General features: G+C 47.9%; 1 protein-coding gene across 1 annotated transcript; it reads right to left on the bottom strand.

Annotated features, from left to right (window-relative positions):
- Positions 1-1403: 1403 nt before the first annotated feature.
- Positions 1404-10551, bottom strand: LOC8036715 (splicing factor 3B subunit 4). The gene is given in 12 exon segments (XM_029992755.4): positions 1404-1575; positions 1577-1624; positions 1626-1657; positions 3382-3510; positions 4431-4508; positions 5024-5182; positions 6077-6235; positions 6994-7174; positions 7806-7934; positions 8107-8252; positions 10017-10100; positions 10499-10551. Coding segments are annotated over 12 exon segments (1239 nt in total). The 5' UTR covers positions 10533-10551; the 3' UTR covers positions 1404-1515.
- Positions 10552-22025: the final 11474 nt, after the last annotated feature.

Genomic DNA, 22025 nt, shown 5'->3' with positions numbered 1-22025 from the left:
AAGTCAAGTCCACTTATTGGTAAATATCTGGCACGAGAACTCAGTAATGACATATGAATCAACAAAGAAAGGCGACATCACTAAGGGCATCGACTCACGGCCGTGATGGCTGGCTAGTTGCTCATCGTGGTCTCCCATGACCAAGGCACACGTTCCGTTGTGGTAGGCACTGGACTTCGGTGCGGGGTGCACATAATTCATGAATGAAGGAAGGTTGTAGGAGTTCTGCGCAACATTGTCACTGGAGAGCACGATGTGCAAGATGCCCCCCATTAATGGCACGACTGGTCCAGAATGGAATAACTCTAGTCCTGCCATTGGCTTCCGCCATGAGAGGGTGTACTAACAGTGCAGGGTTTCCACAAAAACCACAAAAAGGTTTTTAAGAGCCTCGGATATCAACTTTCAAAGGCCTCGGAAACCCTTTAATTTCGACTATTCCTTGGAAACACTTCAGTTTGCATGACAGTCAGTTGCAATGTTATTAACTTTTTAATGCTTATTTTTCCTCATTCTATCCATTTACAGAGCCTGAAACGGTAATAAAGAGCAAGCAGTCGGCTATATTCAGTTTTGCTCTTTCTTGCGACAAAAACAGCTTTTACTTTTTGCTTTGTCAATACTACTCTGTCCAAGCAAAATGTCAAAAGGTGACAATTTCACGTTTGAGACAACATCGAGTTGCGTGGCATACAAGGAAGTATTGTACTCTTTGTTCTGAATTTGTTTATGAACAAACAATCCATGCTTCGACAAGGGCTAGATGGCCCAAACAAGACTCGGATGAACAAAGGCACACACAAACGACAAGGGCTTGTGCCTTTTGCAAAATAAATTAACCAATCCATGCCCATGTATCGAAGCAGTTACACTTTATTTCTGTGCAACCCCCATTCGGATACGACCGTATGTTTAGATCTGTTTGAGTATGGGCGGCGCCAAGAACAGGTGTTCAACTGGTATATGTTTAGCGTTCTATACTGCCCATGGTTCGCGAGTGGTCCCAAAGTTGTAACAGGTTACCACACAGGAACCATGCACGTCATGCTGTCAGAGGTCGCATTCCTGGCGGTTAATCGTAAGAGTTTCGCCAAAAAAGACGAGTGGAAGCAAGTGTTTGTGCCGTAGCAGCGTCCCAATTTGTGGCTGCCAAAGCGTCCATGAACTGTCAAGCTGGGGAGCAATCTATGGCAGTTTGGTATATATCTAGTACAGTGCAATCCACTTATAATGATACCACATATAACGAACAGTATCAAGTTTCTCGTCGAGAAACAATCAGTTTCTAGTCCACATACAATGGTAATCGGTTATAACAATTAAATTTTTGGGTTATCTCAAAATCGTTATAAGTCAATTGCACTGTATAGCATAGTTCAGAGGAGAAAAAAAGACGTTTGAGATAATAACGAAGATGATACGATTCATTTTGGAAGTGCCAGTTACAAACATTGAACAGTGGGTGCCGTGGAAGGGGGCACCCTTGTCTGCTTTCAAGCTTCTTCCTGGAGGGGCTCAGGAGGCACTGGAAGCAGGAGGTGGCGGTGGGGGAGGGGGACCGCTGGGCATGGGGGGGAGGGGGCGGGGGAGGGGGCGGCCCACCCGCACTGGGGGGTGGGGGGGGGCGCAGGGGGCCAGGGGGGACGGCCAGGCATGCCTGCAAAGAGAGGCACGTGGGGAAAGCCGTCAGTCTCTGCAATGCCCCGTGCTCCTGATGGGGACGCTGCCTCTATCGATCTACGGGTGGCTCCCAGTTGTGGCATGTGTAGCACTGATGTTCCAGAATGACGTGCAACAATGAGGACACACAAAAACTACCAGCTTATAAGGTCAGTCAAGGAACTTCTTTAATGACAGGAAATGCCAAATTTCCAAATTCATGTTCTAAAAGACGGGCCACACAATTATCACGGACATATGTACCGTAAAATACCGGGCAAGCCCCCAACCCACTTTCACTGAAAATGGGATTAATTTAGACATGGGTTATTGTCCGGCCAAATCAGGCGCTTAGTGTATAATTTGCAGAATTCCCATATTGAGAAAAGGTAAATAGTGGGTGCTTGAATGAAGTGGGTGCTTCCGCGGTATTTTACGGTAGTTGCTACTACAGTTACCATAAAATCCTGTATGAACGCCTTCCCCGAGAGATCACGCACCCATTTATCTGGCTAAATATCCGTAAACCAAAACTTTAAAAACATCCCCCCCTTGCAAATTACCGCAATGTCTAACGGGAATCACATCAACTGCACGATCTGCGGTATCTTTACGTGGACAAGCAAGTTTGTGGCGGGTTCTCACAGGTTTATTGGACGACAAATCCAGAGTTTCTTGTGTCGACAATCTGCACGCGGAATAACGGTTCCCGTGGCATTAGAGCTTGTAGCGGGTTCTGCCTGCTTATCGCACCGTGAAATGTACATCTGCTACGTCCACGATCTGCGATATCGGTTTCCAAGAAGTGCAAACTTAGAGCAGGTTCCCGCACGTTTTTATCACACAATGAAACCCAAGTTATGCAGTGTCTGCAATATCCGTGCACGATATCAGTTCCTGTGACATGGAAGTTTGTAAAGAGTTCCTGCACTTTTCATCACACCGTAAAATGTGAATCTGCCGTGTGTGCGACCTGCGGCATCGGTTCCCGTGTCCTGTGGTTGTTAACGGGTGCCATGGTATTTAACGGCCATTTTTATCAACTTTAGCCATCTTACTCCCAAGGATTGCCTGCCCAATATTTTTCACCATTTATCTCTTCAAAATGGGTGGATGTTCGTACAGGATTTTACGGTATGCTCGTTTTCACCTCGAACAGCAGTAAAGAAGTTTTGCTCCTACTGAAGAGTTAGGCATTTTTTTCATTTACTTGGTACTTTAAAATGCAAGTACTTGTATTTCAGATTAGTTGTTCATTATTTTATCAAAACATCCAGCTAAGTGTCAAACGCACAAAGCATTATTCTTGTCTCCGACGACATAATCTTGTAAGAATTCCTTCGCACTGCGTAAACAAGGAGTGTAAACAAAAGGAGTTATCGATATGTACGGTGGCTGCCGTTGCAATATGTTTGGAGCCTCGGGGCCCCGATGAACTATGAAAGCCAACAACAAATAAAAAAACCCAAAATGGCATTAACACATGTTCCAGACTCCATTCGAGTAGGTCCAAGTGACTCCCGCGGGTCTTGTGTCACGACGACGCAGAAAGAACAATGCTGGATGCGAGTAGGTTTTCAAATGCCAAGGTAAAGAACACTTTACTCTGCAGTGAGATAGAGCCAATTTTAGAACACGGCCATTCTAACATGTTACGATGTGTAAGCAGCAGAAAATGTAGAACGAAAGAACCGAAACTCCACTACAGGAGTGGGCACCTACCGAAGCCGGGGGGCGGTGGTGGGGGCCTCTGGCCGAAGGGTGGTGGTGGTGGTGCCCCGTGGGGGTGCGGTGGGGGCGGCCTCATGCCCGGCGGAGGGAACGGTGGCATTCCGGGCATTCCTGGGGGACCTGCACGCACAGTACACCGGGTGGGCAAAGGGCACTCGGCCCCAGTCTGGCACCCGGTCGCCAGTCGACACGCTACCCCGGGTTCCTTCATGCACCGATCTCACCAGCCAGCTCAGTTACACCACCACTCTCACCACGCATCATAGTAACCGTAGTCTTTCTGCGTACGCAACGACCCCACAGTGGGTCTGCGCAAGCAGAGCACTAGACAATGTGATCTGACTCTGACACCGGTGCCTGCTCCTTTGGACTAAAGTTGTGGCGACGTCATGTGCGCGTGGAACGCTTAGTAAAATTGGTCTAGTGCGACAAAGCTTAGGCGAGCACAAGAGGAAACTGCACAAAAATCACAAAAAATAATTATTTTGTGAAAATTACATTTCCGACACATGTCGAGACGATCGGTTGAGAAGCCCTCCCCAAACCGTCGGTATTAAATACGGCTGAGAGGTATGTGCGAGTATATTTGCTTACCGTAGTTACCAACGAATGAGAATGGCAGTGCATGTCTTTCGAAAGCCCGGCCCCTAGCACACGCTCCATACCTTCCGCCGCACTTTAGCTGCACGCGCGAGCTCGAGGTGTACAAGTTCCCGAAGCACCATCGAAGATAGGAAGCTCGTGCCGGAGGCGGGATAACCGAAACAACTTCCCGCCATTCTCACGTTGTTGATGACTATAGATGTTCTGCCCAAGTAAATGTAATAGCAGACCAAACTTTTCAGCTCTCCTTTTTTATTTTGACCTCACTTTTCTCTCAAAACCTAGCCGTAACCCAAAGAAAAACAGCTTCATGCAACGCTTCTCGGGTGCGTCTTGGTCGTACAAGTCAGGTTGTTAAGAGTGGACTCGAGCGCATTCGAAGTGCAGTCGCCATGGCGATTGTCAGGTCGCCAAGGCGACCGGACGGTTTGACTTACCCATCTGTGGTGGTCCGTGCATGCGGTCTGGTGGTGGTGGCATCATGCCGAATGGGTGCATCGGCGGAGGCATCCCCACTGCAACACACGCAAGCACTTGCAATTCATTTGAGCACATTGATTCAAAACGACAGGGAAACATTATTAGTCTAAAATTTTACAAAACTGCGCTTTGTGTAGTGGCACATGAGAGGATTGGCGCACAAAGGCGACCAGCCGAAACCGTGATCCTTTCCGTCCGGGTGGGCCATTCTTTTGTCCTTCAAAAATGCTTACGGACTTCATTACGCTCTTCCAGGTCAAAACGGTGCCGGGCCCGTCACGGCTCGTGGGTCGGACACGAATGTGCACCCCCGGTTGGTTCACGCTACGTAACCGTCTAATCCGGCGGCAAATAGGTTTATACATCTGTGGCAAATGAATGCACGACTTAATAGATTCATACAAACGTGAATGGTTACATCCAGGCAGTATTTCGCACAATCGAGAAAAATGTTTAGCTTTTCTTTTAGGTTTGGGCCTCGGTGGACTCCTACAGCCTGACCAGGAAAAAGGGGGCATTGCTTCCGAGAGAGGTGGCAATCACTACTCACTGGAGGGTGGTGGCGGCGGGGGTGGTCCTCCGGGGGCGAAGGGGGGCATGTGCCTGAAGGGGGGTGGCACTCCACCAGGAGGCGGCATCGGGGGCATGCCCCCCGGCATCGGCGGAGGGGGCAGCGTCGGCAGGGGTGGCGGCGGCAGGCTCATGCCTCCTGCGCAAGATTGGGTACAATATAAACTATTTTCGACGCGCTAAAGCGTGGGTTCTCAAGCTAGGTTCCTAGGAACTCAGGGGTTCCCCAGGGTACCCTAGCGGGTTCCTCGAGCTCCCAAATCGGCCATCCCTCTCTTAAGCAAAGTGTTTTTACAGTTTAACCACCATTTTAGCAGGCCTGAGCTACCCAATGATGTATAACAACAAGGCAGACACTCCTTAGTATGTGCATTATTGTTTCTGAACTCGGTAAGCTTTTACACTACGTCACTCAGTCGGTGCTAAGAGCAGGACGGTCTTTTAGGCCGCCATTGAAGGCGAATAGGGGCTCCTCAAGATTGAAACGTTTAGGGATCAAACTCTGACCCTCCCTAAAGCGGACAAACCGGGTCGAAACAGCTTGTCTGCAAGCGGAGCGCTGAATGACGCCTTCTAGATGGCGAGGCCTTGGTGCCGAACTTTTAGCGTCGCCTCAGGGAGGTGGACGTCGGACAGAGTATATACATTAGTGCCGCATTATTGTTCGGCCGGGGCTCATATTCAACCAGCGAGAAGGTGAGTCTCCACTGACGCGGCCCTGTGTCCAATCTACGCCCCCCATTGGCCTCCGTTAGGCGACACCGAAAATTCAGCACTGCAGCCTTCTTACGCACGGGGTGTTGCACCAGGACACTTTGAGTTGGGCTTTTCATTCTGTCACCTGCTTTGCTACAAAGAGAAAATGTGCATTTATTTGTGCCGGTGTTGTGGAGAATTGTGAAACGAAACAAAAAAAAGAAAACCATGTGGGAAAACAATTTAACGGCAGAGCGTACTGCCAGGCTCGGTCATTAGTCACTCCCCTGCCTCCTGGAAACGGCCTCGCCTTCCGATGCAGAGTCCCGGGACTTACCCGGTGGAGGCCCCTGGTGCATGCCGAGGTTGAGTGGGGGAGGAGGGGCCAGCCCCACCACGGGGGGCGGGGGCAGGCCCCCGACAGGGGGAGCATCCGCAAACAGCTGATGGGGTCGGTCGGAGTGGGCCAGAGGATTCTGGGCTGCCAGCAGGCGCTCTGTAAAGACGCCGGGCAATGCACGCGTTGGGCACGGATGCAGACGTGGCATTCTCTTCGGCCTCAGGTCTGGTCTGCCCGTTGGTGTGTGCTTGTCTCACAGTCTCTCGAAAATACTGGTTGTTTCTTTGCCTCGAAACAATCCGAGTGAGAAAAGAACAATGGGTAATAGATACTGGTCTGCTGCTTGGCGGTGCCCAACGAAATTCATTAGGCATCGACAAACATTGCCAGATGAACCCAGCTAGACGTTTTCTTAACCAACCTTTTGATCAACTAAGAAAACTTCTCCGACATATTTGGTAGAACCTGGTGACTAGAAAGCACAAATGGTGAAAACAATGGCAACAAGGAACTTTTGTATGACAATCGTTCTGTGACTGTCCGTTTTAAGTGTTGAAACAACATTTGTAAAACAGAGGCCAGCATTACCGCAGGTAGAAGATGAGGAAGTCGTGCTTCCAAGTTGCGCCATTTGCACACATTTTCCACAACTCTAGTTGCACTCTGAGAAGTCACCTCGAGACGGGCTTTTGATGTACCTATTCTGCTCTGCCAACAGTTTTCACGAATTAGGGTACGCCAGAAGCAATCATAGGAGCCCGCTCGTAGTGTATTCGGCTAACGGGAAGAACACACTGCCTGAAAAAGTTGGCAGCCACGAAAAAGAAGTAAAAAGGCATGAGCAGGCCCCCGTGCTCCGACCCTAGCTAACCGCCCGACATGCACTGCAAAAGGTCAGAGCTGTAAGTCCCCACCTGCGGCAGAGCCGTGGCGCTCCCCCTTTGAGTCCTTCTTGAAGGCGTACGAAATGGTGATGGCCCGGTTGCACAGGTACTGGCCATTCATGGCCTCGATGGCTGCATCCGAGGCCTCGAAGCTCGCAAAGTTGATGAACGCATAGCCCTTGGAGTTGCCCGTGTCTGGGTCACGCATAATCTGCATGCCAATAAAGAATGTCCAGAGGATAGGGATAGCATCACAACCGTCATCTCGAGAGGCCAAAACCGGATTTTCTTTCATTTCCCGGATGAAATCCAGCCAGTAAAGGAACCTGCTGGAAGCCTTAGAGTGCAGATCAGCATTTCAGCAGGAGGCTTGGCTTCCTCATGCACTAAACTAACGAGCAAAGAAGCCATGGCCATTAAAAAAATGTTGGCTGTTGGTCCGAGGCCTTCAGGAGGCAGTTGCTACGTAGCAAGCTGCAAGGACTGAGGTTGCTATGTCTTTGGTAGCAGTTGTAGCAGACACAGCTTGCTACGTCTCCTACTAAAAAAAGTAGCAACAGCGTCTTTGGTAGCAGCTTTCTACCGTTTGCTATTAAAGACAGTAGCAAGTTGCTACCGTCTTTGTGCTGCTCAGTGCTTCCCAAGTGAAAATCTGTCTACTTGCAACTGGACTTTGAAACTGTTATTGGCTGGATCCAGCTGGACTGTCTCATTTCCAGCTGAATTCAGCTGGGACCAGTTCAACAATCCAGCTAGCTGCAGATGTAATGATATTCACTTGGGTTGCCTGCAACCTACATTCTTTTCCACGCGACACACCCAAGTGAAACAGCAAAGCCCACCTTAGGTGTCTGAAGGATGACACCAAACGCCGAGAAGGTGTCGTAGAGCAGCTTTTCGTCCACCTCGGGATCCAGGTTGCCAATGAAGATGTTGGCCCCCACGTCCAGGTTCTTCTGGTGTGCCGAGGCCTGCGCACGTAACGACAGCGTTTTTTGATCCAATCACGCGTAACCATTCCCAAAAGCTGCAAAGAACAGTGCAGTTAATGCCCACATGGAAGGTTATTCTTCTCTCATTTGGCAGTTCCAGGGAAAGTACACTATGTGGCGGTATGCAGATGCCAGTAAGAGGAGGGCCCACCTTGTTGACCCGAATGGGCTTGCCGTACAGCTTGATCATGTTCATGATCTTGATGGCGTAGTCTGCGTCCTCCTCGCCCAGGAACTCCACAAAGCCATAGCCCTGGTGATGGCCCGTCACACGGTCCTTGGGCATGTGGACGTTCACTGTGCGAAACATGCGCAACCTATATATACTTTTCAACAGGGTGCATGGAACCCGACCAACATGTTCAGCATCCTGAAATACTCGCACAGTGGGGTATCTCCGGAACAAAACAATGTAGACCCCAGCAGCTGCCACAAAATGCTACGAGATGTTGTAGTTTTGCAAGTTGGTTACAGATAAAGGCTGCAATCGTACATGGGTGTTGCGGTGTATTAAAGGGGCACTAAACCACTCTCTGAGATAGTTTATTTATGGTCATAACTTATTCTAATGGGCTCTTTGCCTAGAATAGATTAAGAACAGATTTAGCTGATTTCATGCCACTAAACCTTAATTAATAAATCAATTAATCTACCCTCTGCCCCTCTTGCTCCTTGAAGCTTGGTCACCTTTGTCTGGGTGGAGAGTGTGCAGAGTAGTCCTGCTTTCCTGGGTCTCAACTTTCCCCGTTTCGCTATGCTCGCAGTTTGGGAGAGGAGAAGTTATATGGCTTTGCAAAGAGGCCACCGTTCCAATCGAATTCCCCTGTGCCGAGTACATTGTGAACATCACATCTGGTTCTCAGGAGACGTTTCGGAGTCAAAGGTTTGCGTTTTTTTTGTCACATGCTTTTTTAGGCCCGCTTCAGACGGAGCAATTTTTCCAACAATTCCGGTGTTGCTGGCAAGTTGTTCCTTAACTTTGCCTAGATCCTCACGCTGCAACACAAATTGCTCGGATAGAGTCCAGCTCGCAACGGCTGAGCAACTCGGATAACTCGAGACGTCTGAAGCGGCAGCTGCCAATCAGGGACGTGATATTTTCAAGTGACGCCCCTGTGGTAGGGATGATGACAACTAAAGACAAAATTTAACTTGGTTCTGGTTTGAAATGGATCGTTCTTGGGAATAAATTTTCTAAGGAATGAGTTAGTATTTTCAACGCCATTCAGAGATATCAAAACATGTTTCTAGAACGTAACTGTGTGCCTAAACAGTACAAGAAAATTATAATGTAATGATGATGATCGCAAATCATAGAATTCGGTTTCTGCATGAGAACACGAGTGTATTGCGTTGCTGGGAGAAGTTGGTCTGTATGAAGCGGGCCTTAAGGAATAAAAATATTCGTCTTAAAACTCTGGTAAAACTTGGGTGGTGCACTGAGCCCTACTTGGAAGTAAAGACATTACTTAAAACATATCTGGAAATTGCTTTCACTGTCTCTTTAGTCCCTGCAGCCAAACAAATAAAACAGTTGTTTCTGGCCCCTTTTACCGGCACATGCAGCAGAGCGCCCACATTAAACTGGCCCGAAAGAAAAAGAAAGACGTATATTAGTACCGGTGGATTTATGCTACACTGTTAGTTTGCAGCCCGATGCGTCTAACTTGACTTCAAAATCGACATCAAACTGAAGGCATCGAAAAAGCCACTATGGCTTATTTACTTATTACTTAAAAAAAAAATAGAAAACAAAATACCACCAGTTTTTCGTAGGACTGATGGTTTTATAGATGCCGTTTCTGTCACATACAAAACTTGAAAGTATAAAACAGAGAGGACGAGGACGGGAACAGGACATCTTTCATTTAGCAACAACATAGCTATGTTGTTGCTAAATGAAAGATGTCCTGCTCCCGTCCTCGTCCTCTGTTTTATACTTTCAAGTTTTGTATCTATTATTTAACACGCTCGTTTTCAATTGTAACGTTTCTGTCAGTATGCAACAATTTCACGCTGAGACTGCGTTTCCGAACTGACGGATCGTTCAAAGCAACTCACCGACAGGGCCCGCTTGTACGAAGAGCTCCCAGAGGATGGTGTCGGACACCTTTTCGTCCAAGCCGCCGACGTATATCGTGGCATCTGAAAAGTGCCACCAAAACAATCAACGGCGTTTCGGCAGTGCTTCAGCAACTTCAGCGACCCTCTCCCCATCACATGGAAAGCAGAGAGAACGTCCCGTGGAAATTCTGCGTACAGTTTCGTCGCTAACGTCTCACAAAGACATTAACTGTTCCTCGATCACATTCAACTTGGACATTTTAGCGCCGGCATTTCCGTGAAGACCATGATCTCCTCATGCCTTGGCTACCGGCGTCACACAAACGTTCCGCCCAAAGCGAACTTTTCTCTGCGCAAATGAACTCGTCGTGCCTGTAAGGTCGCAAATACGTGCGTGAACAGTTATTATTCCTAAAAACATCGCATTCTGAAGGAAAACGAGTCCACTATCAGGCAAAACTGTTGGAAACATTACACACCTTGATTGCGCTCGGCGATCGGGCCAGCCGCCATCTTAAATGAATGGATTGTGTCGGCTAAATGGCTAAAAAGTCTGGATGCCACAGCGTGGCAGAGACAGCAATTTTTTTAACCAGTTTCGTTTACGGTGTACCCGAAACCGAAAGCGCAAGTGTGCGTGAGCAGATTGAGCTTGTGTTTACGAGGTATCCAAGGTGTTAGCGAGTTGTTGGAGAGGAACTGTTTTTTTTTTTTTTGCACATCCGATAGGGTACGATGGGCCCTTCAAAACAAAATGCCATTTGCGCAGTGCGTACCGGCGGGCTCATCGTACCGTATCGGATATGCAAAAACGGTTTGCTAAAACGAGCGCGAGCTCCTTGCTCCAGGGCCACGGTGGAATAAATATATTTAGGTGATGACTCTCTGTCTCGCGCGGCGACCACATTATGTTCGGCGCACCAAGCGCGCTTCACTCGCACGGGGATAGATGGCGCCCACGTATAGAGGGGCTTGTGAAGGCAATTATGCATTCTTTACTCGGTCCGTGTGTACTGTGTTGTGAAATGATGAATTTATGTTGGCGCACTGGCACTGATTGCCTTTTCCCCCGTGCGGTTCCTGTTTTTTTTTGTTTTTTTTTTCCAAGCGAGAACATTTCGATGATGACTCAACGTGACAAAAATACTCGTATAAATATAAAACTTCCCGCCATAATCTACTGGGCCTTCAATAATTTAGAGTAATTTAGGGTAAACACCTGGGTCATGCTCGAATGTTTTGTCAAACAACATGTTTGGTAACAGTTCCATAAATTGTTTACACACATTGCGTGGCTTTATATGAGGTCGGGTGATTTTTTCCACCCTGCTCCTGCCCTATTGAAACAAATAAATTCTAATAATGTTACATAGTGGGGCCTAAATAATTCTTTAAATGCACATAAAGTTTTTGGCATTACAAATGGTTTATACATACAATGTCAATTTGTACTGTGGAACATACAAACCTTGTGAGCAGAAAAAAATCCTATTTATGATGGCATAGTGACTGAAACGATGACACAGTATGATGACGTACTGACTGACATGATGACACAGTGACTGAAAGTCAAACAATTGTAGCGGTTATAAGACATAGATCACTTTTCATCTATACTCGCACAATATGGTGTCACCCCGTCTTACAGGTAAAAAAATACCTGACAAATATTTTTGCTTTAAAATGTACATAAAAGCTGAATTCACTGCATACTACCAAAGAGCGCCATCTCATACATCCTGTGTTCCTCGCCCATGCCCTTAAACTAAGACGAGCGCTGCTTTGCTGATTTCTTATATCTTAAACTTGTTTGTTCCTACTCATCGTAATATGCTTACAGTGTTGTCGCATTCGCATGCTGAAGTAGTACTGGAGCAACTGGGCGATTGTTTCTTCTTTGTGTTTAGCGCATGGAAACGTTATTGTGCATGTGTCAAGAACACTGTCGATTGTGTCCCAGTAGACAGTGTTGTGGCTTTTATTTTGCACGAAGAACTGTTCCGCTTTCTTCAGTAGCTGGAAAAGGCTCTTGTTGGGGTGTGTAAGGCCTCCTCTGTTCTTCACGTTTGTCAGTGCTGCTTCAGTAGAAGTGTTCTTGTCGATGCTGAAAGCGGATCGGCATGCAGGGCAGCGTGTAGCTTTTTTTTTTTTCTCGCTCAAAAACCCAGTTACATAAAATAGCATGCAGTCCACAGCCTTGGTTTCATAAGCCTTTTCTGTCCAGACATCTTCGCGTTCCCAGTCTTCGACAGAAATTAGACTGTCAAGCTCGGTCTTCACTTGGTCAAGGAGATGAGGAGACTATAGGTAGTAACTTGCGATCGGCCCTCGGGGTTTTACGACGCCGCTGCTCCAGGCGAGCGTCATTCGATGGAGCTTTAAACAAGGACACTCGCTCTGCGCAGTTTCGGTACCCCGAATTGCAGTGGGGAACGAAGCGCGTCTTTCCCATCCTTATAGCATAACTTCTTCTTCGGGGTTAATGCTCATCTTCGTGCATGATGGTGGCACTGGTGATTGACACAGCACCAAAGCAAAACATGAGGTCAGCCACTGACCGCACACCACCACCACACCGCGAAAAAGGCGAGCAAGCTACGCCCCTGACTCCGTGGCCGCCGAAGAGAGACCTCATGACCACGGTGCTCACACCTGAGCGCCCTCCACGGCGGCACGGAACAACTACACTTCGTTTCACCCTACGTTGTACCGCAGCGAAGGCTAGAAGCGCGAGCTCATAGCGTTGGCAGCTGCTCTTAAGTCACGAGAGCTTGTGCCTCCGGGATGTGCCCGAGAGTAAAGAGCTCGCGCTTGTAGCCTTTCCTGCGGTACATATCATAAGGTGAAACAGAGTATACTCCTAGTTCCGAACACGATCTGGTCGCTCGCTCACCGTGGGGAGAGCGGCCAGAGTCACCACCTAAATGTATTTCTTCCACCGTGTCTAGGGCATATTAAAGTCACTGGATCCTGGGAAAGTAGCGCCATTGCCTTCCCTACCTGCTAGCCGGACACAAACGGATACTAACATAAAGACGACCCAAACCTTCCAAGGCGATTGGCTAATCGGTCTACGTTGCCATAGAAATCGCCATCTTGGTCCATTTAAATCTTCGAAGCTTCCAGAGGGTCGTTCTAAACCAGTCGCGCCAAGATTACCATGAAGCATCATCGTACTGGAGGCGTTCCTCGCCAATATAAGAGTCTTCGGCACTCCGTATGCAATCAACTTATTATTCATGCCCATCTCCATGGATCTCTTACAATTGTATAACTCTTCTTGCGTATTTTAAAACAGTAAACTTGTTGTTCATTGCCTCCAAGCACCGACAGAGCATATGGTGGTGGTACGAAGGTGTGCGCTTGTTTCGCCGGTGTATGGTTAGCAAAATCTCGGTACACAAAAACCACTACATAAAGCTACCCGTCACCAGCGAATCTAGATCGGCTCACCAGGAACGGAGGGGTCAAGGAGAAATTGCTCATTTCACGGACCAAGATGGCGACCACATGGGGAGCTTGGCGTTACTTTCCCAGGATCCAGTGACTTTAGGGCATATCTCGACGGCACAAGCTCTCGTGCACCAAGGGCAGCTGCCAACGCTATAAGCTCGCGCTTCTAGCCTTCGCTGCAGTACAACCAGGCACGTAGCCAGGGAGGGGGCATGGGGCCCGGCTTTCCCCCCCCCCCCCCCTCCCCGAAATTTTCCATTTAGCTGGGGCCTCCTCTCCCCCTCATACCGCATTTTGTCATGGGCGCCCCTCCCCTCCCCCCCCCCCCCCCCCCCCCCCCCCCTTCGAAACAAAATCCTGGCTACGTGCCTGGCCCCAGGATCGTGTCCGTATCAAACGCCTGTCGACACAAACACCAACTCATGTTTACAAACAAACCGGAGCGCCCCTAGCGGACGTCACCGGCGCCGCGCATGCGCCGTGGTTGGTGGGCAAGAAGCCCGCCGTCGCCCATAAACAAACCATTGAATTGGGTTGTTGTCGGCGTCGGTGGGAGTCCCCGTGCTCTTTTTCGCGTTGGAATTGTTGATTCTACGTCCTCCTAACAATGTCTGACAACTTGAGCGGCTTCAGCAAAACTATCGAGGCAAAACTTTGCGTGAACAATGTGACGTGCGGTGATTCATTTCACGTGGACGCCGCAGAATGGGCGCTAAGGCCTGACTCCCACGTCGAGATTCTGCTCGCTAATTTCAGTCGCGACGTCGCTCGGACTGCAAAAGCGTGGACCGTAGCTGAGATGGTGGACATCGATACTGAAAACCTCAAGTAGAATCGGGCATTACAAGTCGGTGATGGCCACTGGTAACAATGATCAACAACTTCTTGTATCTGTTTACACTTAGCCGACTTACCCCAACCAACCTTCAAAAGTGTTTTGAGGCCTGCACTTAGTTCTTATTGCAATTACCGGGTCAACGTTTGGTTTGCGAGCCGCTGTCGTTTGAACGAACTGACGACAAAAAGCAGCCAAGTTTGAAAGAGCAGACGACAGTTCGACCGCACGCGCAATGGAGTACGGGCAAGAAGCACCGCGTCCCGCGTCAACAAACCATTCGAATGTCACGTTGTCGGCGTCTGTGTGAGTCTGCATACTCTTTTTCGCGTTGGAGTTGTCGATTCTACGTCCTCATCGCAATGTCTTACCACTTCAATCGCCTGAGCGAAATTATCAAGGCTCGTTACGCCGCTAAACTTTCCGTAAATAATTTGACGTGCGGCGATTCATTCGCATGAACGCTGCAGAATGGACGCCAAAACCATGATGAGATTCTTGTAGCTATTTTCGATCGCGACGTCGCTCGTGCTGCAAAAGTGTAAAAGGTAGCGGCGATGATCGACGTCGATACTGAAAATCGGAAGCGGGAACAGACAAAGCGTAACAAGTAGGTGATGGCCACCGGTACCTATAATTAACATCTTGTATCTACTCAACGTTACAACCCTATTGCAATCACCGGGTCAAAGTTTGGTCTACGGGCCGCTTTTGTTTGAACGAGCAGACGACAAAAAGCAGACAACTTTGAAAGAGCAGACGAAAGTTCGAACGATCAGGCGGCCGTGTGAATTGGAAGACGCACTGAACCCGTGGGTGGTCCGGACAACTTGGGGGTTTTCTCTCGGTCATGTTGGAACAAAGCAAATACATCTGGCGACTACAAATTGTGGCCCGCACACGCAATCGTAGTTCGACAGCGTCAGGTTTGCCCTTTTCACGGCTACAATCCACGTTCTCGGACGAACGGAGGGGGCAAAAACACATGAAAACTGATCTTCAAACCTTCCCAGACTCTCTTGGTACAGCCCCCGTCGCAGCATTTTGACGAGAAGGCAGGTTTTTTGTCTCGTTTCTTCCAAAGGAACACAGGAATGCATGTCTAGCACGGCGACTTCTGCCCACCGCCCCAGACCGGAAGTGCGTCCGGCGCGCCACCACCGCGGCGTGACGTAGGAGAGTTGAGTTGGTGTGCGGCGGCAAGCACACAAAAAGTCTGGTGGCCTCCGTCACTCGTAGATGGCGGCAACCTTTCCAGCTATCATTGAAGAATGGATAACTGGGCACGTTGGTGGGAATTCCCCGTAGGAAACAACGCGACAAACAGACGACGACAAAGAAGGAGCAGACGTAACGATCGCAGCGCTCGTCACGTGTGTTTCTTCGTCCTCGTGTATTTTGCGCGCTGTTTCCTACGCCCTTATCAGTTTCGGTTTGGACTTCGAATGGGTCGGCCGCGCACCCTTTCGGGTAAAGAAGACTGGCTGGGGAAGGAGCGGCGACGCACGCAGCAGCGCGAATGGGTCCGCAACCACCGCAGAGCCGCCGTCGCCTCGACTTCCACTGCGTCGAGCGCTTCAGATTCCCTTGCCAAAGAAGAGCACATCGCTCGTCTGGAAAGCCTCCGCCGAGAACAGAACCAGCGATGTAAAGGGCGCCGGCGGGCCAACACCGCGGACGACGATCGTGTCACGGAGGCCAAGCGCAAGCGCGAGGCCCGGCGATGACTGCACTCCACCCCGGCTGAACAGTCCCCAGCCACGACGGCGAGGTTCCAGAGGGAGTTTGTGGATTACCCGCTTGGCGTATCGTGCGCCGTGTGCGACCAACTCTGGTTCGCTGGAGACGTATCCAGTGTCCACGATCGGCGGCGTGTTGGACGAGAACAAGCGGGAAACGGGCGCGTGCGCGTTGCGGCAGTGTATCAAGTGATTGATCAAGTACAGCTCCGCCGGTCTTCCTTCTTCACGAGAATGGAAAGGCTGAACATTTTTAATTTAGGCAAATACTTTATTTTAGCTAAGTCCAGACGCAGCCGGTGCCACAAGCGCGAGCTCCGGGCTTTCAGCTCCCCTGCCAAGCACGCGCGCTCGCGCACTGAAGGCACTGTTCAGGCTGTAGTTCAGGGCCACATGCTCGCGCCTGTAGCATCGGCTGCGTTGACGCTGAAACGAAGTGTAGGGGGAATACAGCACACTCCCCAACACTAAACCTGAAAAGCAGGAATGTGAGAAGAAGCACGCCAAGACATAGAGTTATTACAACAAACGCGCCAAGCACTTCGTGCACTGCGTCACTAAAGTTGTGTACAGGACTTCTCTAAGTACCGGTCGTTGTTTAACGGGGCCCCGCAAGTATGACGTCACCGCTCCCAATAAACCGTTGCTAGGGGCGTCGTAATTGACGAATACGTGGGATTGGATGTCGCTTCGAAAGAACGATCGGTAAACAATCGAACGCGGAATTGAAACGTCTAAAAATCTTAGATAAAGGAAGCCTAGATTGCACGCTGGCAGGCCTAAGAAAAGTAATCACGTTTATAACGAATTGTATTTCGGGATATTGTCTGACGAAAATCATCACACGGATGGATATCTGCTAAAAATACAGCGAGAAAAGCGTGTGTTTAGAACAAAAACATAATACCAAAGCAGCGTCGGTCCTCTTTTTGATTTTGCAGTTAACGTGCATTGTGATGAAGAAGCAATTATTATTTTTCACTCTCACTTGAGCTGGTTAAAACCATTGTAATCATCACACTGAAAAAAAAAATAAGTACAAAACGAGCGTGTTGGTAACAGTATTTAAACATGAGGAAGATACATAAAAAGGGGGACGGAAAAAAATCCTAATTTCTAGGCACGCATGACTGAGAAGGAAGGATCCTCCGCGCCTCTAGAAGACTCGAGTTTACTCTTACCCCTATAAAATAAGGAGGTCAGAATTACCTTGCCTAATCAGTCTCGCCTAAGTTCGCACACGAACATTCTAAGTCGAATGTGTCAGATGCCGAGTGTACTAGATAAGAAGCCGAGCGCGGCTTTGTCTATTTGCATACAGCCAGCTATCACCCCGCCGCATCGTCGTGCTGCTGTCGCCGTCGACGCTCATCCTTTCTTTCGTTTCTAGGCACACGTTCGCCGATTAACTGTTTATTTTCTGCTTTACGCTTGTCGATCCGTTTCTATCTGCGACAGTTTCTATCTGTTACGGACTGTTCGTTTGATCACACAGATGTGCGCTGAAGCAACTGTGCTGACAGAAATCCTTGAAACGTGTGCTGGCCTGCACTTCGACCTTGATACACTTCAGGTCATCGTCGTACGTGATTCGGCCCATTCGGTTTCACAGTGTTTTCACCCAACGTCGTCGTCATAAGTGATTCGGCTTCACAGTGGGGTTTTCACCTTCTCGAATACTGCGAAAGCGAGCTCCACGGGAAGGCGTTCGCGTACCTCGAGCGTCGATCAAAGCTGTGCACGGGCACTTTTCGCTTCTAAAAAGACAACATAAAGTTGATTCCAAGAAGAGAAGTTTCGTCGATCGTCACCAACTTCATTCAACACGGTAGCGTACTCTCTCAGAAAGAACCACTGAGCCCGCGAAGTCACTGTGTCGTCTGATAGCAAGGCAAAGCCGGTTTTTAAACTTTATTAGAGGCTTTATTCATCGCTTTATGCTGCTGAGGCGATAGAAGTCTTCGTAGTTAGATACTGAGAAGACACTGCTTACAGAAAATTAATTAATTTTTGATCGGACAATTTCTAACCTCACGCCAAGCCCCTAAGCATTTTCCCATCACAAATGGTTTCTTTGGAGCGGAGCGCCATGCCGTAACGTCATCATTTATGGGGTCAATACACTACAAAAATTGTGGTCAGTTGGCAGGACGCCTGCAGAGGAAAGTTCAATTTTCCTTTGCTACGTCCTGCCAGCGGCCCTTACACTCTTAAAAAAAAAGAGTCGTCTTTTTGGGGGCTAAATCGATGTCACTGAGAGTGATCCCCCAAAAACGGCAAAACCCCGGCTTAGTCCCTTCCTTTCTTTTAGTCCCTTTCCATTAATCCCTTCAGGGGATCAGGGACTAAGTTTATCTCTTCAGGGGATTAATTATGGTCCCTTGAGCGCCTTCGTGTCCATAATTGGGGGAGTACCTTTGGTCCCTTTGAGGATGATTGGGGACTAACTTTTTTTGTGATTGGGGACTAAATTTCGTCCCTTTGGAGATTAATTTTGCCACTTAAAGGGATGATATTTACAGTGACGAGGGAGTAACTTTCGTCCCTTTGGGGATCAATTTTACAGTAATGAGGGACTAAATTTCGTCCTTTTAAGGATGAATTTTGACCCTTCAAAAGACGAATTTTACAGTAATGAGGGAGTAACTTTCGTCCTTTGTGGACGAATTTTGACACTTTTAGAGACAAATTTACTACTAGTGATGCTCTTCAGCTGTGAATAGGAGTGAAAGGTTTGCAGCACTGAACAGCTTCCTATTCAGAAAAGGTAGAATGTGCAAGTTGGTATCTCGTCTGAAAAGTTGCACGAAGCGTCTTTTCAGAACAGAAATGTATTCAATACTGCAGACCCTTCACTCCAATGCACAGCTAAAAGGTGGAAATATTGCAGTTCATCTGTAAAGTCTCGCACCTTTATTTGGAAAAAGCAAGCCATGTGTTGCCAAACAGGCAGCATCATGTCCAACCCTAATCTAAATGGTAATGATGCCTGCAAAGACTGGATATGCTCGAACTTTCAGGCAGGCTTCATCAGGCAACATCACTATTTTACGAAAAAAAAGTTGGACCAGGAATCTGTAGACAAAAATTCCCTTTCATTGTGGAAATATATTTATTTGATGACTACAAAAAAATGAAAATAAAAACAATTGCACATCACAAGTTTACAAAAGAAAATACTTCCATCTTGGCACTGAAGCACTTGCCAAAATTTAACATGACTAGCATATTGCAAAATTTAGGATGACTAGCAAAACTTGGCAAAAGAAATTTACCGAGACACAGCTGTTTCCCGCATCCTTCTTTTGTTTGTGTAATGAAGGACTAAAAAATCCAAACACCTTCGTAATAAAAAAAAAAAAAAAAAAGCTTCTATCATGAAACATGAGGCAGCAAAATGACTAGTATATTTATAAAAAAAAAAAAGAAATAAGACACCTGGCATGGGTTTGTGACTTTGAGGAATATATGTGCTAAAAAAATGACTATAGAAGGTGACCCAAAGTCACCAGGCTCTATCTAAAATCGACCGTAAAAATCTATGCCCGCACATAGCAATCTAAACTTTACGTCAAAGGTGCATTTTGCAGGTTGGCTTTTTCTTGTAAAATTACAAAGTGCAGCTCTCTCTCTGTAAAAAATAGGGCGAAGAATCTTGACAGGGTCTACAGCCGGCGGCGACGCAGACGACCAAGTCCAATGGCGGACCGTGTTTGGGGTGTCGCGTCTGTTCATTAACAGTGATCATTCATTAACATTGATTAATCATATTTTATACCCGTTTCGTCGCCCATCTGATTACGTCTTTAAGTGTGACGCGGTTGGTTTACACGAGCCCACGTTCGGATTTATCTAGTGCCGATTTCACCCCTTGTATGAACCCACAAGATATGTGATTAGCTGAGCACGTGCATGTGCGAGACACTGTGCGCGTGTGGAATTTCGAATAAACAATCAGTTGTTAGCGTTAGTCAGCGTCGGCCCTGTGTGCTCCTTCTACTTTTGCCCCGTCCTTCTGCGCTGTTTTTTAATAATGTCGCCCCCCCTCCCCCCGAATACATCGAAGAACCGCGGAAACACTCGTGACGGCGGTACCGCCTTCGCCTCCGCGACCCCGTCGACCGCACCGCATTCCGAGGCGTGGCTTGGTCACGTGCTCTGTCGGCGAGGGGAGGGGGTTGGGAGGAGAATCGCTAAATAAACCACTTCACCAGGGGAGGATTTGGCGCGGTCGTTGTTCTGCCTAATGCAAAAGAGGATAGTGTCCTGTATTCCCCCTAGTAAAATATTTGACTGGGCCGATAAACGTCCTCTCGCTCACTCACGTGCAGTGATTTCATTACCCACTTTCAGGGAGGGGGGAGTTTGTCTAAGGGCACTTCCTTAACAAATCTTCCGCTAAATAAGAAAAGAAAAAAGCAATATTTATTTTGCACGAAATCGTTCTTGTCGAGCGCGCCATACAGTGACATCAGAACACGAGGCGTTTCGTCACCTCTCCTCCACGCTGCATAGCTTCTTCAAGGATCTAAGCAGCGTGGAGGAGAGGTGAGGAAATCTCCTTTTTCCCTCCTCCAATTGACGTGAAGAAAAACAGAGGTTTGTCCGTTTTCACGTACCGCGTTCGGGGGATCGGTGGCTGAGTGGGCTAGCGCACAACGTGGAGCGAAAGCTCACGCTGCAGAACCCCAGGTATCTGGGGCTCAATCCCCACACTTGCCCATTTCGAGCTGGATGATCATCGTACCGGCGTGCGGTCGTATATCATTACTACACGGTACACGTTAAAGACCCCAATCTAGCGGTTGTACTGCACTGCGTAAATTGCTCATCTACAGCTGGGAGTCAAGTCGCCCGTTGAGGCAGGCTAAACATATACACACCCCAATGTATATATATATATATGTATATATATATATATATATATATATATATATATATATATATATATATATATTGGGGTGTGTATAAATATATATATTTTTTCACGTACCACGTTGTACAGCGATAAAGAAAAATAACTTTTGTGCGTGCGCTATAGGAAAAGGCGCGCAAGAGAAAAGTGGATAAGGAGAACCGACTAGTGTGTTCCTCAGACAGCGGGATGGTGCAGTACGCGACCGCTAGCGTCGTGACGGCGCTCGTTGTCTTTGTTCTATCACCGGCTGAACCAATCACGCACAGTGAATTCGCCGTGATCTTTTCTTTGTGCGTGATTGGTTGAACCGGTGACAGCAAAGAAGTTCGATTGGGCATACTCCTGTCCAATCGCCGGTTCACGGCGAGGCAAATCTTGCCGATCACAGCCAGTCAAATCCCGCTCGTGACGTCACGAACGGTAACTTTAAAAGGGCGCGACCGAAACATTTCGTGGCGAGCGTGTCCTGGTTTTGCACGCATCTCGTCTTCTGCGCGTCTGTGAACAGTGTTGAGCACACTTGGTTCAGAATTTCTTCAGCGCGCTGAATTTATTGCGTTGCAGTGTTGCGATCAACTGCAGAGGAGCATGTATCATGTTTGTCTGCGTGTTTGTGTGTGTACCGGTGCGGTGGTGTATGGTATACGTTGTTACCTTTGTCTATAGGTTCGCTTTATTTCCAGCATTTTGGTGCATACTTGCTCGTTACTGGATGCTTTGCGTTTTCCTCTGTCTCACTTTTTTCGTTTATAGCTGTAAAAAATTTCTGATATCAAATTAAAGAAAAAAAGTTCGCTCACAAGCTAGAATGGTACATTTAGTTTCGAAACAAATAAAAAAAAGTTAAACGATAGGCATATGCCATATTGGTATTGAATAAGAAATACCTAAAAATGCTGGTCATAACTTTTGGTCAATATGGTACCAGAGATTGCATTTCATACCGTCGTCTTCTTTGTTACATAGGAAGACAGAGTACGACTAGAATCTATTAATATTGATCACCCCTTAGTGGAAACGTTTCTGTGCTAGCAGATTCTTTTTCAGTCGAATATATATTC

This window comes from Ixodes scapularis, unplaced genomic scaffold, assembly GCF_016920785.2.
Source record: "Ixodes scapularis isolate PalLabHiFi unplaced genomic scaffold, ASM1692078v2 PGA_scaffold1__304_contigs__length_218370807, whole genome shotgun sequence".
Taxonomy (NCBI): domain Eukaryota; kingdom Metazoa; phylum Arthropoda; class Arachnida; order Ixodida; family Ixodidae; genus Ixodes; species Ixodes scapularis.
Note: the sequence above shows the minus strand (reverse complement) of the source record. Positions and strands in the feature narration are given on the sequence as shown.